Source organism: Papaver somniferum, chromosome 7, assembly GCF_003573695.1.
Source record: "Papaver somniferum cultivar HN1 chromosome 7, ASM357369v1, whole genome shotgun sequence".
Taxonomy (NCBI): Eukaryota; Viridiplantae; Streptophyta; class Magnoliopsida; order Ranunculales; family Papaveraceae; genus Papaver; species Papaver somniferum.
Window position 1 is genome coordinate 45211141 of NC_039364.1, and position 22718 is coordinate 45233858.

The window sequence follows — 22718 nt, forward strand, 5'->3', positions numbered from 1 at the left end:
TTTACTTGATCAATTTCTTGATTGAATTTGAGTCCAAGATGTTTGAGTTTAAAGTTTATTTTGATTTTTTATTTTAGATTTTTGATGATAAGGGCGTTCTAATAATTTAAATTGTTTAAGAATATATAGGTAATTGCACTACCTTTAGACACCCCTTATAAATCCACCCTAGATAGTATAATGAATGAGCATGGCTCAAAAAAAAAAAAAATGAGTATGCCTCAAAACAGGTTTCTTATTTTTTGCCTTCGTGTTTTTCTATATAAAACTAAGCAAACCACCTTGATGCCGAAAAAATGAGGCGAACTTGTTATGTTTCACTTTCCATGAGAGTAGTAGAACAACAGTCACTCTGGAGTCCAACAGAGAGGAAATGTCTCTCTCTCTTACAAAGACCAAACACTAGAAGCTCTATCCTTCAAATCCATGGTTTCATGCTTATAAATTCCTTAGATTCTAATGTAAATCTCTTAACGAAATTCATCAATGCTTGTTGTTCAATCACCACTGCTGGCAAATCTTCCTACCGAAATGCCACAATTCTACATGCTCGCCGTGTTTTCGATCTCCGGATTCATAAACATGACACATTCTTATGTAATTCAATGATCAAAGGGTATAATGACAATGACCAATTTAAAGAGTCTATTACTCTCTATAAACATCTTAGAAATGAAACTCTCTTCGTTCCTGATAGTTATACTTTTCCATTTTTGTTCAAGTCTTGTGGATGTTATTTAGCCGTTAAAGAGGCTAATCAGCTCCATGATCAAGTTGTTAAAATGGGTTTGTGTTCTGATTTATTTGTATCAACCGCATTGGTTGATATGCATGTGAGGTTAGGAAATTTAGTGTTCGCTGAACAATTGTTTGATGAAATGCCTCAAAGAAATCAAGTTTGTTGGACAACTTTGTTTATTGGGTTTGCAAAATCAGGCGATACTAATAAATCAAAGGAATTGTTTGATTTAATGCCCGAAAAAGATTCAGCAGCTTATAATGCGATGATAGATGCGTATGTCAAATCGGGGGATCTGAGTGCGGCTAAGGATTTGTTTGGTAAAATGCCTGAAAGAAACGTTGTTTCATGGACTACTTTGATATCTGGGTGTTGTAGAAATGGTGATCTTGTTACAGCTAGATCACTATTCGATGAAATGCCTGAAAAGAATCTTGTTTCGTGGAATGCAATGATCAGTGGCTATTGCCAGAATAAGCAACCAAATAAAGCGTTAGATTTGTTTAGAGATATGCAATCAGATTCACCTCTTGAACCAGATGAAGTTACAATTGTGAGCATTCTACCAGCCATTGCTGATTTTGGTGCTATAGATTTTGGAAGTTGGGTTCATGAGTTTGTTCGAAGGAAAAAACTTGACCGGTCAAGCAATGTATGCACTGCATTAGTGGATATGTATTCGAAATGTGGTGAAATTCTGAAAGCAAAACAATTTTTCGATGGCATGTCAAATAAAGCAACTACCTCTTGGAATGCCATGATCAATGGGTTTGCTATTAATGGGTTTGCTAAGGAAGCATTGGAGGTGCTTAATGAGATGCAAAGTGAAGGCTTTAAACCGAATTCAGTCACATTTGTCGCAGTGTTATCTGCCTGTAATCATGGAGGTCTTGTTGATGAAGGCAGAAAATGGTTTGCGGCAATGGAACAGTTTGGGGTCACGCCAAGAATTGAGCATTATGGGTGTATGATAGATATATTAGGAAGATCTGGGTTTTTAGATGAAGCGGAAAAACTGATTGAAGGGATTGGTACAGAAGTTAATGGAATAATTTTGAGTTCATTTATGTTCGCGTGTAGTTGCCATGGTGATGTTTTTAAAGCCGAAAAGGTAATGAAGAAGGCATTTGAATTGGAACCTCTGAATGACGGGAATTATGTGATGATGAGAAACTTGTATGCTGGAGAGAGAAGATGGAGAGATGTGGAGGACATGAAGGTATTAATGAGGAAAAACAAAGCCAAGAAAGAGGCTGGTTGTAGTGTTGTTGAAATTAACAACAGGGTTTGGGAGTTTGCCTCAGGGGATAGAATGCATTCACAGTGGGAACTGGTACACAGGGTTCTAGGACAATTAGGAATGCACATGTAGGGGAAACAGCATATTTAGGTTAAATCCTAATCGAAGAAATATGAACTGTTACCACTTTTACCTCTTCTTTATATATCCGTTTTCTGACTTATGAGCTGCTTTTTCTTATGATTATCTCATCATAATTGCTAATGAGTATGAAGGGAGAAAGCACAACATTAAGCTAAAGGTAAACCAAATAAATTAGGTTTTACAGTGTTTTGTATCTCTTTACGTGCTCAGTTCTGAATCTACATGGAAATGCCTAATTAGCTTATATTGTGATCGTTTTAAAAGTGTACGGAAACAACCAAAACTCAGAGTTCGCTTTAGATAGTTCAAAGAGTCATGCGGTACGCTCATGGAATGCGTTCAGAAGAGATGAATGCGCTGTAATCGGAAGATCACATGAAGGGATTACACGAATTTTGAACTGCTATTGAAGCTTGGTCAAAAGTAAGAGGTATTGTCTTTATTGGTTCGATATTCAAGCCATTTAGAGCATATGGTTTAAAGTAGTCAATACATCAGATTTTGTCAAAGCCAGATTCAAGAATGTTAGCGATTTATACAACCAAATAAAGGGCAATATTGTGGGTGAGACAGAGTTCTCATAATTAGAAGTTAGAACTGTTTGAAAGGCTTAGATGTAAATCAAATTTACAGATGCAGAACGAGTTTACAGTAGCGCAGGGGTTCCTTAAGCTTTGATCAAAGGAAGAGGTAATGAATAAAGTCTTGAGTCAAGTTAGGAATCAAAGTATTCATAGAATAAGAAAAACCAAACTAGAGGAGGAGGTAAAGCATGTGAATAGATTCCATGCTTCCTCTTTTCCCAACAAAAACTTCACAAGCAATTCCCTTTCAATGGCTTCTCTCATTCTTCAAGTTCTTGATGAGGAGAATTTCCATCTTTCTCTCTCTGTATAAATAAGAGATTATCTTAGCCAACTTATTTGGGCAACTCTCTCTAACTTTTTCTAATAAAGATGGGAATGCTTATGAGTGTGATGGGGAAAGGTTAGTCGATATGTATTCTTCCGTATTTGAACTGATTTTTTTTTTTCTTTTATCGAAAATATTGGGTCTTCGCATTCGTTTGAAACTAAATGGTTCTGAATTGGCTTATTGTGTTCACTAAATTCTTTCACTTCTTTTTTTTTCAATTTCAGGGGTTCCTTCAGTGAGCACGTTAACAGATACGCTTTATGGGCAATTTGTTAAAAAAGATGTCAAAGAATTTGATGACTTCCATATTGCTGTCCTTGATATCTTCAGGTATTACACAAACCCTATTTTATTGTAATTACATAAGCATTTTGATCAGATCTCAAATTTGTATGAGCGGTGCTTGTATTATTTGCTTACTGATATCAAGTAAGCATGCAGCACGGTGAATGCCGCATTGCCTGGAAAGCATTACGATGTACCACCACTTGATGTCGTGGAGGTCAGTAAATATATAGCTATGCAGTTGCTTCTTTCTCCATTCTGACTTATATATTTACATATAATTTATAATGACACATGTTAATCGAAAAAGAAACACAATGAACATGCAGAGTTTTTACGATAGATGGAAAAGCCGCAAGGAAGAGGAGAAAAAGGATTTATTTGTGAAATTTATGACGTCTAATATAAGTCTTAGTACATTGGACGATGTCACAATAATGTTAGGAGTAGCAGCACCACCAGCAGCCATGGCAATGAAAAGAGCAGGAGAATCTATTCCACAGCTTAATATGATCAAAGTAATTCCTGACGTTATCTTTGTACCTACTGCAACTTTGATAACCTTAATTTCTTTGAAACTCTCAAGAAGGGCAGCTCAAAGGAAACAAATCAGTGATGCATATGAGGAAGGGAAAAAATGATGAGAATGAGTTTCTATCAACATGTATGCAAATTATATGTACAAAAACTTATGACTGATAACCGTTAATCTGGCATTTGTTTTTTGGGTTGTGAAGTGAAAAGCATATAGCATAACCCAACCAAATTAGGGATTCAAAGACTGATATCTGTTTAGAAATGGGAAGCCGAGTTTGATCAAATCACAGAGTGTTTCTTCGTGCAGATACTATAAGTCACTACGTAAATATGTTTAGCAAAAATCATTGGCTTTAAAATTTAGCATATTCAACAGTCTGGGGCCAGTTTTTTTAAATGGCTGAACATTCTCAGAAACTCAGAAAGAAAAGCATATCGCCCTGTTTGGATTCCAACTGGAAAATCAGCTGGTCACATGATCCTTATCGCCCTGTTTGGATTCCAAATGGAAAATCAGCTTGTCACATGATCCGAGTAGTTAATATCCTGTATCAGTATCATATAGGCCGGGTCGGATACACCTATACAAAAGATTATATTGGTTTTTATCGATGATACATCGTTAAGACGAGAATTTTAAATATTTACAAAATGTTTCAATTTGAAAATTTTGGGCCATATGTTGCATTAATTTTTAAGATCAAAAGCTTCACATTACAAATTCAATCTCATTCTATTATCTATTCCCAATAAGTCCCCCTTGTTTTCACCATGGTCTCAACTAATTTCAACCCACATTAGAATCAGCGTGCTGCACATTATTTCTTGCCCTCAAAATCTACCATATCCGTTGATATAAACCCACATGATTCACGGTTAGCAAGGTTCTCATGTATAGGCAGGACAACAACGCGAAGGATATTGAAGAGTACACGATACATAATCTACCCACAAGGATAAGAAACTCATTATGAAAAGTGAAATAGTTGGAAATATATTTACTAAATCAGATTAAGTTTTCAATGGTACACCGGAAGGAGATGATCAGGAGGAAGGATTCTGTTTACAAAGTTTCAGATACAAATAATTTATTCTACCAAATTACTCTTACTGATATGATCAGTGTATCGGTAAACATGATATGTCGATGTGTATCGGTCGATATGAGCGTTTTTACCGTGAAATCCTTGTACCGTCGATATTTTAGATATCATAAAGGTTTTTCCTGATACACGATAAAAACCAATAATATCGGCCGGTATTGACTGCTTTGCACATGATTTCTTTATTTAATCCATATTGATAGGGTGTATAAAATAATTAAACGGCTCTACGAATTTCTTCAACGGCAAATGTGGATATTTCATATGTGATATCATCCACGAGATATCCTCTTAACAAAAGATTCTAAATACTAAAAATAAAAAAAAAAACACTCACAAAATTGTACATATCATTTTTCTACTTGTTGATATCTTTGATTAAAGTTATTTTTAAATTGTTTTTAAGTGGTTTTTAGTAATGAAAATGTGACTAGGATTGGAAGGCATCTTATAAATGAAACTTTAAAACAAGATATTCACCGTTCACTTATAAGATGTCTTGAAAAAAAAACTAAAATCGTCATATCATCCTCACATGCATTAAATTGTTGGAGATGATATGGTTGTGCATCATGTGGCGCAACACTTTTACTCAACTAAGAGCAGTTATAATGCTAGAGTGATCTCTATATTGGGCGGTTCATTTTCCAAGGAAACTATTAATTTAGCAGTTTATTTTTCTGAATGAATATTTTTATATGACAAACTCATTTTGTAGGGATGAACTCTCTTTTGTGGTAGTTCATTTTCTCAGAGTGAATTCTCTTTTATGGTTGTTCATTTTCTAGAATTTTTTTTTTGGTTAAGAATGAACTCTCTTCTATTGTGGTTCATTTTCTCGAATGAGATCTCTTTCATAACAATTCATTTGCGGTTCATTTTCTTGCTCTTTCATGAAAATTCTTTTTCTAGAGTGAACTTTCTTTCATGGCAATTTGTTTTCTATAATGAAACTTTATTTTATGGCGGTTCATTTTATGTGATCATGTTTGTTTGAAAATTGGTTAGTGTGTTTTTCCTACTTCTTCAAGATTAGACAATTCACCATGAATTAATGTACGACAAGAAACTTACTACGTATTGGATTATTAATACGACGTTCGTCACCATTATTACCTTTCATTCTTGGAATGAAAAAATGAAAGAGATAAAAGAAAAATGAAATAGAAAATTAAATACAAAGAAAATAAAAAATAAATCAATAAAGAAAAACGATGAGAAAAGGAAAATAATATATTTAGAGAACCTAGTTACCAATTCGCGAAATTATTCACAATTTTTTTGTTTCCGAATAATACCACCACACGCTTGTGGCCCCATATCAGATTCGCTTATTTTCTAGTTTTCGTGAATTATTTTCTAATTTAGTTCGCCAGCTTAGTTGTTCCAACTCAATCGAGTTAACTCAGATTCTTCTCTGTTGACATGTAAACCTCAACTTGATCCTAAACCATTGAACCACTTGTTGGTTGGTGATCTATAAGATTACGTATATTAAACTTAGACTTCATTTAAACACAAATTATACGTATACCTTTTCCGAATTATAACGAATCACAAATGGTTGACCGATGAACGTTTTGCCGAAACGAATATACTCGAATTATACATGTCTGAACTGTTATCGTACGCATTGCTAATTAGGGTAGAGATGACGAAGAAAACATAGATCTAGTGAAGAAGAGAGATAATTCGTATAGAACAAAAAAACTAGATGTAGAGAAGATGAGAGATTTTGGTATTTTATATATACATATTAGAGGACCAAACTGATTTCCCTAAATTGTCATATGACTAAACTAGGCAATGACTAAATACAACCCATGTTAAAACTAAATACAACCCTCTCAATATATCGTAAACCTCCTTGACATGGGTAAATAATACTCTCCATCATCTTCCTCATTTGAACGCTACATGAAACATAGTTAATTTCAAGAAAAATCCTGTAACATTAAATTTGTTCATAGTGCATCAAAAATCAGAGATTACGATACTATTTTGACAAGTATTGCATGAACAATTACAGCAATCCCATCAAATTGTACTATTTCATAACTCGAGTATGATAACAACAGTTTAGAAAATTCCCTAAATCAAGCCAGAAATTTGAAGTTTTTCATCTGTATAAAATCTCGAGTGAGTATGAAATATAAAACTTGGTGATTTTAGATCTCAAATCAATTTATTGATAGATAAAATAATCGTTAATTTCCATTCAAGCTTAAAGAATAAACCCTAAGTTTTTGATAAAACAAAATCCAAAGCTCTAATTGAAAATAAAGTCTTGTTTTGTCGGTTTCCACCCTTTCTTGATTAAAAATAAAGTCTTGGTGATAAAAGCATTTGACTTTCTCTTCCATCAATGATCTTTACTTTTATTCCAAAAACATATTGTTTCACCTGTTTTCACCATTTACTCGAACAAAGATGATGACTGAGTTTTGTTTAATCACCTTAAGAAGGTTTACAACATTTTGGAAGGGTTGCATTTAATTATAATATGGGTTGTATTTGGTCATTGCCCTACACTAACATGTACCCATCTAAAAATGGACCAATTAGTTTTTTTTATTTTTTTATTTTACCCTTTTTTAATTTTAATTGATCAAACACATAATTAAATAATATATATGTCAAAATCTAAAAAATAATTATCGGGAAAAGGAATTGAGGAATTGTTAAAGAATCAGTCGGTCAAACTCGCAAGTTTTGGAATATCAAGCTTGTTGTCAATGTTAGTTGCATATATATAGTATACCAAAGCCTGTCTCGGACTAGGATCATAGAACGGTGGTTGAGTATTCGAATTCATCGAATAACCCTTGAAGACTGAATATTGAAGAACAACGAAGGCATTTTGGAGCACTTTCTCAACAAAAGATATGTGAAGACTGACTATCCTATTTACTCATCATTTTTAGTATTTTATCTATTGGGACAACGTTGTATGGATTTAGATTAATTGATGAATTGCAAAAGATAAATTTTGAGTTCAAGCTTATACTTGATTAATCTCGATATATAATTTCAAACAATGGATATTTGTAGGTTTATCGGTTTTGAGGTTGAGAACATATTATTGCTCCAAAAACTATGACTGTGAATATATATAAACCTAAAAACGTCAAGTTGTTGATGAACTGAGTTAATGATTCGTTAATCATGCAAAAAACTTAATGTTCTTGAACTCCAAATCGCAAAAGAGATCACAAACCAATTCGCGAAGTATGAAATTTCCGGTATGTTCCTGGAACTTTTTAAAAATTCTCTTGTACACGAACTGTATTACGAGTTCGCGAACTATGCACTTTCGAATATGTTCTTGGAAACTTTAAACATTTTATACACGGACTGATTTAAGGTTTCACGAACTAGCATGTTTTTGGGTGTTCCTGAACTCCAACGTTGTTTGATGCTTCACAAGCCTATTGGACCAAATGTCGTGGGCTTAATTTTTATACAGTTCTAGAACGACAACTTGTATGCACATTCGTCTTTGTAACCCAAAGCAAGCTTGTCACATGCTGACATGATTTCTATTCTTTGGAATTAATCTATATTGAGAATTTTTAGTTTGCTTGAGATCGAAGTAACTCGCAAACATGTAAACTAGTTCACGAACTTGCTTTGGTTTTAAGCAACCTAAGCTTGTTCATCATTATAAATAAAGAACTCTATGCAACCTAAATATCAATCCTGGAACGATGTGTCCTAATTGCAACTAAATTCAACCTCTAAAGACCTAGATTTCTTAAGGAAACTATATTAGGTTACGACTTGGTCTTCACTACGAGATTCGCAAATCCCGGTCAGATTATATTTTACTTGATATATGTTGATATCTGGAATCTTATCTTGATCATCGTAGTTATTATCTATTCTAAGGCCCGTCTTGTAGCGCCCCCTAAGCTAGCAGCTGACTAATCCAAGATATTAACTAAAATAAAGAGGCACTAAGAATCTAAATCATAATCTTAAGCATTCAATTAAGAAATCTGCTTCAAAACTTAACCCAAAAACTAGCTCCGCTATGAAACATATATATACAAGAACTCCTCTCAAATGATACACATACAATAGTCATTTGGTTTACAAATAAAATATATAAATCTATAAACACAACCGAAGTTAACCAAACTAACGAAATCTACCCTTGAAGCTTTCGCTGTGCAACTCTGATCTGTCTCTGAAACTGAAAATGGGAATGGGTGAGCACATGACTCTTAGCAAGAGGTAGCCCTTTTTGATGCACCCAGTTAAATTCGATGGTTGTTTTTATTAATGTAACCTTCACCTTCTATCCCAACCAACCAAAGAACAAGCTAGTCAAGTTTCGTTCAGTATTCTAAAGTGATTGGCAATCGTGACTTCCGATAAAACACCTCAAGGATGAGGCTATACATGTATTGGTAGATCGTGCGCGTGCAAGTTTCTTATCACTATGTGAATTGTGCTAGAATCAGGGTGCCTAAATATCTAGACTAAGAATCCTTATGTTTACATACATGCACAAGAGTCAACATTTCAAGGTAAATGAGCTCCATTTTTATGATTTTTTTCATTTTTTAAATTTTTTTTTTTTTTCAATTTTTCAATTTTTTCAAAAAGAAGGAGTTCTGTTTTGAATTATGGAATATTATCATGGTATCTACTCTATACCCCCAAACCTAAACTAAACATTGTCCTCAATGTTTCAAAATATGAAAAGAATTATAACATACGAAGAGGATTATGCTGAGTAGAGAAAAAGGAAAGAGAATACCCGATTTGACGGCGAAAGCAAAATTAGAATTCCGTTATTCAAGGCAAAAATCCAACATATTTCAGTTAAGAGTCACATTGGATTAGCAAAATATGTACAAAAGAAACAAAAGATTTAACTAAGAAACTATCTACTAGACTCTATACAAGAAAATTTGGTTTTTAATGGGATTGGACTTTTTGGGAAAAATTTGATTTTGTCGGGAGACATTTGGTTTTGATGGGAAAAAGAAAAATTTTGGTTTTTAGGGAAACATTTGGTTTTTATGGGAGAAAAACATTTGGTTTTTAATGGGTCTGAAAAGAAAAATTTGGTTTTAAAATCGGGAGCAAGCCCACATTGGTGGAAGAATGCACAGCCCACAACTTGTGTGAAGTGAAGCCCAACGAATTAGTTTGAATTGAGCCCAGCAAAAGGTTTTGAAAAAGAAGAGGTCCAACTGTTTGGGTTCAGGAGCCCAGAAGTTCAGTTTCAGTTTGGTTTTGGGCTAACAGAATAACCAAAATTCGAGCCCCAGTTGGGCTTAAAAATTGTTTTTCCAATTTTAATTTGGGTCAAGCCCAGAGTTCAGAAATTCAAATTTCAGGGTTGAAACCCACAGTTCAAAAACAAAATAAGCCCACAGTTCAGCTTAAATACAGGCCCACAGTTTAGTTAAACTACAAGCCCAGCATTCAGTCTTAAAATTACAAGCCCAAAAATTGGGTTTACTGATGGGTTTAGGATTACTAGTTAGCACATCCTAGCTTCTCAGTAATTGCAGTTGCACATCCCAGTTGGGCTTGGTTCACAGCAACAACAACTTCAGCAAGAGCACCAGAGGCTCATCAGCAACAGCAACAAGAAGAAGAAGCAGCAGCAGGAGGCAGCAAGACAGCAGCATCAGCAACACAGAAAACAGCAACAGCACCAGAGGTTGGCTGTAGCAAAAGCATGACAGCAGCAGCAGCATCAGTTCAGCCACAGCAGAGCATCAAGTAGCACCAGCAGCAAGTAGGAAGAAGAAGAAAGAGTAGCAGCACAGCTGCAGCAACAACAGCAAGAGCACCAGAGGCTCATCACCAGCAGCAGCAACTCCACATCAACAGAAGACAAACATCAGCAGCACCAACTACCTGACACTCATTGTGTGTGATCAGTACACAGAAAAGGCAGGGAAAAAAAAAAGGAAAACTGCATAAAGCAGTGCAGTTTGCAGCTGTAGTTGGCAAGGTTTATGAGGCTACAGGTGCAATGAGCAAAGCCACAGGGAAATGCTACAGATGCAGCAAGGCTGCAGAGCAAGGATGCAGGAATGCAAGTTATGATGGCAGACACAGATGTAAATGCAAGATGATTGCAGAACTAAGTTACAGCTAAAATGCAGATGATGCAGGTATGCAGATGCAGGAGAAGCAGAACTACAGTTACATGCTAAAGTTACATCTAAGTTACAGGTAAAGACAGTTACACTAATATAGCTAAGTTAAGTTACAGCTAAAACAGTTACACTAAGCTACAAACAGTTATACTAAACTAAACTAAATTACAGCTAAATTTGAAAACAGAAATGCAAGAGCACAATTTTTTTTTTCTTTTTTTTTTCTTTCAACTACACAGCACCAGTCCCCGGCAGCGGCGCCAAAAACTTGGTAGGCTTTTAAGGATGTAAGAAAATAAGAGCAAAGAGGAAGCCTACTTGTTAACCGCAAGTGCACGGTGTCGATTGTAGCTTGTGCAAATACGCGTCGAATCCACGGGGACTAGGGTGTGAGTTGAAGTTTCCTAAGCTAATTCTCTAAGCAGTGAACTAATGAAGCAAAGAGTGACAGTGGCAGTGAGCCAAAGGCAGTGAAGATGATTACAACTACAGATGGTAGACTAGGAGGATACTAAGGCATTTGATTCCACATCTTGATCCTAAAATAAGGAAGTTCTTATGCAAGCTATGTCTTGTTCTTTCAGGGAAGACTACAATGAGTGATTTACTAACTAACCTTGCTAACTTACCCCTAGCATCAGCTGTCTTCTTACAACACAGCTGATCACAGGTATTTTGGCTCAACTAGTTAACTATCATTCCTAAGGCAATTCAATACAGTCCTTCAAATGGACTGATTTCTTAACCACAGTCACAACTTCACCCCTAGCATCAGTTGTCTTCTTACAACACAGTTGATCACAGGTGAATTAGCTCAAATGGCTAATTATCAGTCCTACTTCAGTTTAAACATCACAAGAACAATAACATGTATACTAACTATCCTAGCATGCAATCAAGAGTTTCATCTAATCCCTAGCAAGTAAATTAGAACATACTAGACATGGTGAACAAATACAATTGAAATTTACAAAATAATTTAAATTAAGAACTAACCCTTGAGGCACTGGCTATTCCAGTCCTCTTGGGTGAAGCACTGGCTAGCCCAGGCATATCTTCAACACAACACCCACAACCCATATTTATACCCAAATTAATCAATTAGGGTTTACAGAGAAAATCCCCAAATCCCCAAATTACACAGTTAAAATTAGGGTTCGACTTTACCTAATTTGACGTGACAAATCACTCAAGAAGGTCGACCCATTTCTTCTCTGACTCTCCTGCTCCTCTCCATGCCTTCCAATTGCGTTTTTAACTCGACCTATCCTATTGATTTCTTACCTAGGGTTTCAGAGAGAAATCAGGGAAGAAATCGAGAGAATAGATGGCTAGAAGTTTAGGGGAATGATGGGTTTCGGTAAGGAATAACCATGATGGCTTTTGGTGGTTGATTGTGGTGGTTGAGGCAGTGGAGTTGGCGGAGTTGGTGGTGAAGGTGAGGCTGTTGCAGACGGAGTGGAGAAGATGGAGGTGGAGTCGATGGAATTAGGGATAGGGGTGTGTTTGGTTCTGCGGGTATAGGTGTTAGGTGTTTGGGTGTTGAGCGGTTTCATCAAGTCTCGATGATTCGCGAAGCTGAGCCGTGGGATGCGGAAATGATAGATTGATCTAACGGATACAAGTGAAGAGGCTGGTATCGACCGTCGGATGTCTGATACAACGAAACTGACGGCTCAAGATGGAGTTATGTATTGTAGTGTTAGACAGGAGCTTCGGACTTTGATGTACTGGCGATGCTGCGACCATTGGATTCAGATGTGATACAATCTGACGGCTGACGAAGGAGACGGGTATGGATATTGGAAATGGGTTTGGTTAAGGGTTTTGGGCCTTGGGTATGCCAAGACCATATCTTCTTTAAGAACAATTCTTCCTTGTTAAGCCCATTTCTAGCCTTTTGGTCTTGTGCACAACATTCTTCGCGGCTTCCTTGCGTGATTCCTATCGGCTTCCACCACTTTTCTGCTCTTTTCGCTCCGTAATTCCATCCAAACTTTATTTAGAACCTAAAAGTACAAAATTAATTAAGAAAAGTATTTATTCTTGAAAACAATGAAAATACAGAATATGGGATAAAATGGAGAATTAGAGCACAAAAGATGAGTTAAATGCCAAGAAAAATATATAGAAATATGCACTTTTTAGCACTCATCAAATACCCCCAAACCTGAATTTTACTTGTCCTCAAGTAAAACAAAACTAAGGAAATCCTACCTATACCATTGTCGCTGGTCTCTCGAATGCATTTAGCGTATGAACTAAGCCTTTTAAACCACTAAGTGTCCCTAGTGGACCAGTTGAAGTCTCGTGAAGGTTTGCTTAGAACGTACCTACAAAGTTCTAGGACAAAATATAAGCTCAGATTCCATGACATGTGCAAGACAGTAGAAGCTCACAGCAAAATGGAGATGTCAATCTAGCTATCAAAGGCACAATCCTAGCACTGATAACAAATAAATACATGTGATAAGAGTGTAAAGTGTATCTACACATGTGTAAAGAAAGATCGGATGTTATGACTACTAATCACCAAGAGATAGTTTCTCAGGCTAAGAACCGAGGTCGAAATCTAGCTAGATGTCCGGACTTTACGAGAATTGTGAATGAGTTGGAGGTATTTCAAAATTACTCGCGTTGTACATCAATGGCATACACCCTTCCTTGCTTATTACAATAAAACAATAAAAGATGACTCTTTACATGACTCTTATTTACATTGACTACTCTCTTTTATTTTTGGAACAAGAGAGGATGGAATTGATAAATACTTGATTTTTTTTTTTTTTAACAAGCAATACTTTTGATACATATACAAAAGGAAACAAAAAATTACATGACTCTTAGCAAGAGGTAGCCCTTTTTGATGCACCCAGTTAAATTCGATGGTTGTTTTTCTTAATGTAACCTCCACCTTCTATCCCAACCAACCAAAGAACAAGCTAGTCAAGTTTCGTTCAGTATTCTAAAGTGATTGGCAATCGTGACTTCCGATAGAACACCTCAAGGATGAGGCTATACATGTATTGGTAGATCGTGCGCGTGCAAGTTTCTTATCACTATGTGAATTGTGCTAGAATCAGGGTGCCTAAATATCTAGACAAAGAATCCTTATGTTTACATACATGCACAAGAGTCAACATTTCAAGGTAAATGAGCTCCATTTTTATGATTTTTTTCATTTTTTTCAATCTTTTTTTTTTCAATTTTTTCAAAAAGAAGGAGTTTTGTTTTTAATTATGGCATATTATCATGGTATCTACTCTATACCCCCAAACCTAAACTAAACACTGTCCTCAATGTTTCAAAATATGAAAAGAATTATAACATACGAAGAGGATTATGCTGAGTAGAGAAAAAGGAAAGAGAATACCCGATTTGACGGCGAAAGCAAAATTAGAACTCCGTTATTCAAGGCAAAAATCCAACATATTTCAGTTAAGAGTCACATTGGATTAGCAAAATATGTACAAAAGAAACAAAAGATTTAACTAAGAAACTATCTACTAGACTCTATACAAGAAAATTTGGTTTTTAATGGGATTGGACTTTTTGGGAAAAATTTGATTTTGTCGGGAGACATTTGGTTTTGATGGGAAAAAGAAAAATCTTGGTTTTTAGGGAAACATTTGGTTTTTATGGGAGAAAAACATTTGGTTTTTAATGGGTTCTGAAAAGAAAAATTTGGTTTTAAAATCGGGAGCAAGCCCACATTGGTGGAAGAATGCACAGCCCACAACTTGTGTGAAGTGAAGCCCAACGAATTAGTTTGAATTGAACCCAGCAAAAGGTTTTGAAAAAGAAGAGGTCCAACTGTTTGGGTCCAGGAACCCAGAAGTTCAGTTTCAGTTTGGTTTTGGGCTAACATAATAGCCAAAATTCGAGCCCCAGTTGGGCTTAAAAATTGTTTTTCCAATTTTAATTTGGGTCAATCCCAGAGTTCAGAAATTCAAATTTCAGGGTTGAAACCTACAGTTCAGAAACAAAATAAGCCCACAGTTCAGCTTAAATACAGGCCCACAGTTTAGTTAAACTACAAGCCCAGCATTCAGTCTTAAAATTACAAGCCCAAAAATTGGGTTTACTGATGGGTTTAGGCTTACTAGTTAGCACAGCCCAGCTTCTCAGTAATTGCAGTTGCACATCCCAGTTGGGCTTGGTTCACAGCAACAACAACTTCAGCAAGAGCACCAGAGGCTCATCATCAACAACAACAAGAAGAAGAAGCAGCAGCAGGAGGCAGCAAGACAGCAGCAGCAAAACAGAAAACAGCAGCAGCACCAGAGGCTGGCTGTAGCAAAAGCAGGAGTTGACAGCAGCAGCAGCATCAGTTCAGCCACAGCACAGCAGCAAGTAGGAAGAAGAAGAAAGAGTAGCAGCACAGCTGCAGCAACAACAACAAGAGCACCAGAGGCTCAGCACCAGCAGCAGCAACTCCACAGCAACAGAAGACAAACAACATCAGCACCAACTACCTGACACTCATTGTGTGTGATCAGTACACAGAAAAGGCAGGGAAAAAAAAAGGAAAACTGCATAAAGCAGTGCAGTTTGCAGCTGTAGTTGGCAAGGTTTATGAGGCTACAGGTGCTAAGCTACAGGTTCAATGAGCAAAGCCACAGGGAAATGCTACAGATGCAGCAAGGCTGCAGAGCAAGGATGCAGGAATGCAAGTTATGATGGCAGACACAGATGCAAATGCAAGATGAATGCAGAACTAAGTTACAGCTAAAATGCAGATGATGCAGGTATGCAGATGTAGGAGATGCAGAACTACAGTTACATGCTAAAGTTACAGCTAAGTTACAGGTAAAGACAGTTACACTAATATAGCTAAGTTAAGTTACAGCTAAAACAGTTGCACTAAGCTACAAACAGTTATACAAAACTAAACTAAATTACAGCTAAATTTGAAAACAGAAAAGCAAGAGCACAAAAAAAAAATTCTTTTTTTTTTCTTTCAACTACACAACACCAGTCCCCCGCAGCGGCGCCAAAAACTTGGTAGGCTTTTAAGGATGTAAGAAAATAAGAGCGAAGAGGAAGCCTACTTGTTAACCGCAAGTGCACGGTGTCGATTGTAGCTTGTGCAAATACGGGTCGAATCCACAGGGACTAGGGTGTGAGTTGAAGTTTCCTAAGCTAATTCTCTAAGCAGTGAACTAATGAAGCAAAGAGTGACAGTGGCAGTGAGCTAAAGGCAGTGAAGATGATTACAGCTACAGATGGTAGACTAGGAGGATACTAAGGCATTTGATTCCACATCTTGATCCTAAACTAAGGAAGTTCTTATGCAAGCTATGTCTTGTTCTTTCAGGGAAGACTACAATGAGTGATTTACTAACTAACCTTGCTAACTTACCCCTAGCATCATCTGTCTTCTTACAGCACAGCTGATCACAGGTATTTTGGCTCAACTAGTTAACTATCATTCCTAAGGCAATTCAATACAGTCCTTCAAATGGACTGATTTCTTAACCACAGTCACAACTTCACCCCTAGCATCAGTTGTCTTCTTACAGCACAACTGATCACAGGTGAATTAGCTCAAATGGCCAATTATCAGTCCTACTTCAGTTTAAACATCACAAGAACAATAACATGTATACTAACTATCCTAGCATGCAATCAAGAGTTTCATCTAATCCCTATCAAGTAAATTAGAACATACTAGACATGGTGAACAAATACAATTGAAATTTACAAAATAATTTAAATTAAGAACTAACCCTTGAGGCACTGGCTATTCCAGTCCTCTTGGGTGAAGCACTGGCTAGCCCAGGCATATCTTCAACACAACACCCACAACCCATATTTATACCCAAATTAATCAATTAGGGTTTACAGAGAAAATCCCCAAATCCCCAAATTACACAGTTGAAATTAGGGTTCGACTTTACCTAATTTGACGTGACAAATCACTCAAGAAGGTCGACCCATTTCTTCTCTGACTCTCCTGCTCCTCTCCATGCCTTCCAATTGCGTTTCTAACTCGACCTATTCTATTGATTTTTTACCTAGGGTTTCAGAGAGAAATCAGGGAAGAAATCGAGAGAATAGATGGATAGAAGTTTAGGGGAATGATGGGTTTCGGTGAGGGATAGCCATGATGGCTTTTGGTGGTTGATTGTGGTGGTTGAGGCAGTGGAGTTGGCGGAGTTGGTGGTGAAGGTGAGGCTGTTGCAGACGGAGTGGAGAAGATGGAGGTGGAGTCGATGGAATTAGGGATAGGGGTGTGTTTGGTTCTTCGGGTATAGGTGTTAGGTGTTTGGGTGTTGAGCGGTTTCATCAAGTCTCGATGATTCGCAAAGCTGAGCCGTGGGATGCGGAAATGATAGATTGATCTAACGGCTACAAGTGAAGAGGCTGGTATCGACCGTCGGATGCCTGATACAACGAAACTGACGGCTCAAGATGGAGTTAGGTGTTGTAGTGTTAGACAGGAGCTTCAGACTTTGATGTACTGGCGATGCTGCGACCATTGGATTCAGATGTGATACAATCTGACGGCTGACGAAGGAGACGGGTATGGATATTGGAAATGGGTTTGGGTAAGGGTTTTGGGCCTTGGGTATGCCAAGCCCATATCTTCTTTAAGAACAATTCTTCCTTGTTAAGCCCATTTCTAGCCTTTTGGTCTTGTGCACAACATTCTTCGCGGCTTCCTTGCGTGATTCATATCGGCTTCCACCACTTTTCTGCTCTTTTCGCTCCGTAATTCCATCCAAACTTTATTTAGAACCTAAAAATACAAAATTAATTAAGAAAAGTATTTATTCTTGAAAACAATGAAAATACAGAATATGGGATAAAATGGAGAATTAGAGCACAAAAGATGAGTTAAATGCCAAGAAAAATACATAGAAATATGCACTTTTTAGCACTCATCAGTCACCCGCTTTGACACGTGCAGCCACAAGGATAAAATCCAATATTACTATTTTACCCTCTAAGAAACAACTTGATAAATCTTCTTCACCCAGTGTCCGAATGACGTGTGCGAGCAGTCCATTTCATATATCTTTTCAAGATCTATTCAATGGCGCTACTTTCGTAACTATATCGTTGTTAGATTAACTCTTATTAATTAAAGTTCGTGTTAAACTAATCGAGTTATTAGCGGGTAAATCGTCTCTTGACTAGTCTAATAGCGTTGACGAGCTTGAGGGTCCTTACATTCTCCCCACCTTATACATTTTCGTCCTCGAAAATCAAACCATCCTTCTGGTCTTCAAAAACTCCCCACCTTATAGAATATAATTCTATCCCTTGTCTCAGCGCAAACAGATAAAACAAAGCACAAACCTAAATGGTCTTCTACAACTAAGATTAAAATTTGTAGCTCTAGGTTCAACTACGCTGATTTAACTTTTATCCAAGAATGAAGTCTATTTTTTTTTCTTAAACTAATTTCTATTTTATAAGATATTAGTCTCTAATTTCAATGAAGGATCATACGAATCTTTCTAAATGAACTTACATCTATTGGTTCTCTAAATTAATTTACAGTATTTCTATGAGCGGTCATCTCTGAATGCAGTTGTCCTGTCAAGGTTGGCCAGTCCCAACAATGCCTTCCTACGAACAGAGAAAACACAACCTTCACTATTCCCCAGTGCTGGATTTACTAAGTATTAATTTATTAAGATTAATTAGTCTCTAAACTTTTATCGTAATTGGTGTAAATCTTATAAATTTACTTCGTAAAATATATAAATAGTTCACATCATTTTAAGCAATCTATTATTTATTTATTTCATCATTATAAGTAATCCAAATTCGATTCACATCAATTTATAATATCCGATATTTTAATTTTAGTGTCATCCTATATATATAAAATTTTCAATTATTATATATTATAAATTTGCTACCATCTTAATTACTCAAATACTATCATCAATTGTGTTATTATTCTCATTATTCTTAAGTTGATAGTCAAGTTGGTACACTAAGCCTTAATCTTCTAAATATAATTTTAAATTCACGTAAGTATTGATATAACTGATTTTTATTTATTCATCTCGAATCCATATACCCTATCTTGTTAAAGATTGGCGTTGGTAATTTAATATGGTTTAGGTTCGAGTCTGCATAAAATTATATTATATCTTAATAGTCTTTAGATTTGTAAAGTATCCTATTAGTATACGAATTTATTTTCTTTTAATTCTACTATTACACTAAACATCCGAATACTATTATTATTACTTCATGTCTATTTGTTTCATTTTAAAGATTTACTGGATTATCTATTAGACTAAAAAATAATTTCGATATAAAATTACTAACAAGTTGAGTTTATTTTATGCATTATATCCTCACCTTCTTACGTCTAACGCCTAATAAGTATTATATTAACTATTTAGTTTAAACGCAAAGTACATATTTCTAATTTGTCATTAGTTTTAATTTTACAAAATTTAATCGTACATAAGCGTTAATAATTTTCCGTAGCTATCGCATCAGGAATTACTATTTTTATCGTCATATGTCTTAAATGAGATTTTATCTAACTTAAGTTCAATATGACACTAATTGATAAATGCTAACATTACTTTATTATAATTAAAATTGTTATCACCATCATTATCATCTACAATTACTATTCTAATATTTTTATTAGCTTTGATGGTCGAACTACTATCCTAACTACTCTTACAAATATTATTGAGTCTCAAAAATATTATTAACATTTATGTAATTATAAACTGTTGATCCTACATACAAATCAACGTACCCAATAAGTTACTATGTGACTTTCAAGATTTATTAATAATACTAATCTCACTATTTTTCTAATATCGAATTATGTTTGTATTCATACTTTTTAGATTAATTATTTTCAAATCCTTATTAGCTAGAGCTATAGGTGTACCCTAAAAATTTTACTTCATACATAAACAACAGCCAAACAAACAAACCAATCAATCAAATATTTCTTTTAATTATTGATAGATTTTAGTGATTAAGATTTATCTCACAACCCCAACCCAGTTCTAAACTAATCTAGTTCTCTAACGGGCACTGGCTATTTCTATCTTTTCCCATATAAGGTTTAATAGTGAGCTCTGATACCAACACTGTAGCGCCCCCTAAGCTAGCAGCTGAGTAATCCAAGATATTAACTAAAATAAAGAGGCACTAAGAATCTAAATCATAATCTTAAGCATTCAATTAAGAAATCTGCTTCAAAACTTAACCCAAAAACTAGCCCGCTCTGAAACATACATATACAAGAACTCCTCTCAAGTGATACACATACAATAGTCATTTGGCGTACAAATAAAATATATAAATTTATAAATACAACCGAAGTTAACCAAACTAACGAAATCTACCCTTGAAGCTTTCGCTCCGCAACTCTGATTTTTCTCTGAAACTGAAAGTGGGAATGGGTGAGCACATCATCCCTAAAAGGGGTGCCCAGTAGGAATAACATTTAACTTTCAAGTAATCATAAGCAAGAGTTGGAAAACAATATATTTTTCCCGAAACATTAAATAGTGACCAAGTCACTAAAATAAACAAACATGTATATGGAAAAATTCCTTCTTCTAACAATGTATAATATGGTTTTGCAATTCCGAACTCGCAAATCCACACCTAATCGTATATATGGATGTCGACAATTCCGAACTCGCAAACTGCCGACCAATATATCATAAAAGCTCTAGGTATAAATGTGAAGGAGCGTATCCTATATACCACAGGTGGAAATTCTCATTTCCCATAACAATTCATATTGACAACAAACCATTACAGGTCCTTTCCAAACCATGGAAAGATTATCAGAATCAACATAATTATTGTAACACAAGTTAAACAATGCATGGAATGCATAAACTGACAATGCATGAGTTTAATAAACAAAGACTTTTGTAAAAGAAACAACAATGGTTACAAAAGAGTCAAATGTATTCCCACCTCTTTTGATGACAAGCCACGCCTACCTCGAGATCCACAATCCACTGGTTCATCCTTTGAATCAATCGTTGTTAATATAGACTAACTGTTAATCACACAAAAACTCTAAGAATCTAGCCAAAGAGGCTCACACAAGAAACATACAAATCTATCTAACGGTTTAAGCCCATTAATGGTTCTACACATCTTCATTATCCATCTCTTGCATAGCTAAGAGTTTACTAATCCATTTAGATTGATTCTATAGTCCATAGCTAAGTCTTAAGAATATTTATAACCTTGCAGAAGAAACCAAAGACTAATTCAGACCATAAGTGGTCCAAACACTAATTAAGATTGCTGGCCCTAAGACCAAGCCCATGGGCCTGATTCGGCACGACCCACTACACAAGGCCTGACCCAACTGGGTCAATATAACGGTCACCAACGGTCAAATGGGTCAACTAACAGTCAACATCCAAACTCAAGTCAAAGTCCAGGTCAAAATGGTCAACTGGTTAACTCGGTCAACTAACTGAGTCAAAAAGGAATCAAAACCAAATACTGAGTTCGCCCAACTCAGTCAGCTAAGAACAAACCAAGCCAGACTGAGTAAGCTCAGTCAGACAGACCAAAACTCTACTACAGACTTCATTCCATCACTTTTCTAACAACACCAATATCTATCTCAAATCAGTTCTAACAATCAATCAATACAACAAAACATATCCTTAACTTAAACTTCATAATTCAATCACAAACAACAACTTTGATTACCTGCAACAACAATTCCTAGCTTTTACATCGAAACTCTTTCTACACACTACCAACTCTATATTCAACCATCTAACGTCTCTTCACTCTACGACATCATACAATTTCACAATTCTCATATCCCTCAGCTCAACCATAACTCTCACAGCATTACCAAATTGAGCTCTATCACCCAACAACACACATCTTCATTATCTGAGATATAAGCTCAGGAATCCACTACATAAAGAATACCACCATCCTTAGATACCACCTGTGACAACTCACCAAATACTTTAACCCCATACATTGCCTCTCCATTCCTAATTACCCTACCACCTTCATCATTTATCTAACCCAAACATCATCTCCAGTTCTTCACTGCTAACACCAACAGTTCTCTGTAATTCAATTCCTACACCAACTCCAGTTTCATTTCAAGAATACAAGCTCCAACAGTTCATCTATATTCTTTACCTACGACAGACCATACATCTCATTTACACAAACAACACACCATTCCAAACATCAACACACAGCCAGACTAACACTAATTCCATCAACACAAATCATCTCAAACAACAATATAACATTCATCTAGCTCTTCATTACATACCCACTCCACTCTCAACAACAACATCATTATCAACTTAGGCAGTTCTCATAACTCATCATACCAACCACCACCAGTAACAATTATAACAAACACAGACCCAAAGCCTTCTCAAAACACCTCAGTTGAATCTCATATCTACTATGTCCATCGTCAATTCTTATTCAATTATAACTTATAACTCAACAGTTCCATTCACAAACACAACAATTCAATAATCTAGGAAATTTAAACTAAAATTCCAATCTTAAATAAATTAGAATCTTACCCAAGAACCAGCATCCACATAATCGCTTTTGCCCCAATTCAATTCTATTGAAACCCTATTTCCACTTTGGGGAAGAACAAAAACCCTAAC

The 22718-nt window shown here is 35.8% G+C and overlaps 2 protein-coding genes across 3 annotated transcripts; both read left to right on the forward strand.

Moving 5' to 3' along the window:
• Positions 1–320: 320 nt before the first annotated feature.
• LOC113297157 (pentatricopeptide repeat-containing protein At2g44880-like) lies at positions 321–3513 on the forward strand. Of its 2 annotated transcripts, none has more exons than XM_026545573.1 (3): positions 321–2813; positions 3263–3368; positions 3480–3513. In XM_026545573.1, the coding sequence occupies exon 1, from the start codon at positions 327–329 to the stop codon at positions 2109–2111; it is 1785 nt and encodes a 594-aa protein (XP_026401358.1). In that variant the 5' UTR covers positions 321–326; the 3' UTR covers positions 2112–2813; positions 3263–3368; positions 3480–3513. The 2 variants fall into 2 exon arrangements, with proteins under 2 accessions (XP_026401358.1, XP_026401359.1); XM_026545574.1 differs by lacking the exon at positions 3480–3513 and having other exon boundaries at positions 321–2280; positions 2388–2813; positions 3263–3350.
• LOC113297158 lies at positions 2826–4189 on the forward strand. Its single transcript, XM_026545575.1, has 4 exons — positions 2826–3110; positions 3263–3368; positions 3480–3540; positions 3653–4189. The coding sequence occupies exons 1-4, from the start codon at positions 3080–3082 to the stop codon at positions 3962–3964; spliced, it is 510 nt and encodes a 169-aa protein (XP_026401360.1). The 5' UTR covers positions 2826–3079; the 3' UTR covers positions 3965–4189.
• Positions 4190–22718: the final 18529 nt, after the last annotated feature.

Bases quoted from the DNA above. Each gene is read 5' to 3' on its own strand.
- LOC113297158 (XM_026545575.1), top strand. From the start codon at position 3,080: ATGGGAATGCTTATGAGTGTGATGGGGAAAG. The intron at 3,111-3,262 runs GTTAGTCGATAT...TTTCAATTTCAG, and splicing joins TATGAGTGTGATGGGGAAAG to GGGTTCCTTCAGTGAGCACG. The intron at 3,541-3,652 runs GTCAGTAAATAT...ATGAACATGCAG, and splicing joins CACCACTTGATGTCGTGGAG to AGTTTTTACGATAGATGGAA.
- LOC113297157 (XM_026545573.1), top strand. From the start codon at position 327: ATGAGAGTAGTAGAACAACAGTCACTCTGGAGTCCAACAGAGAGGAAA.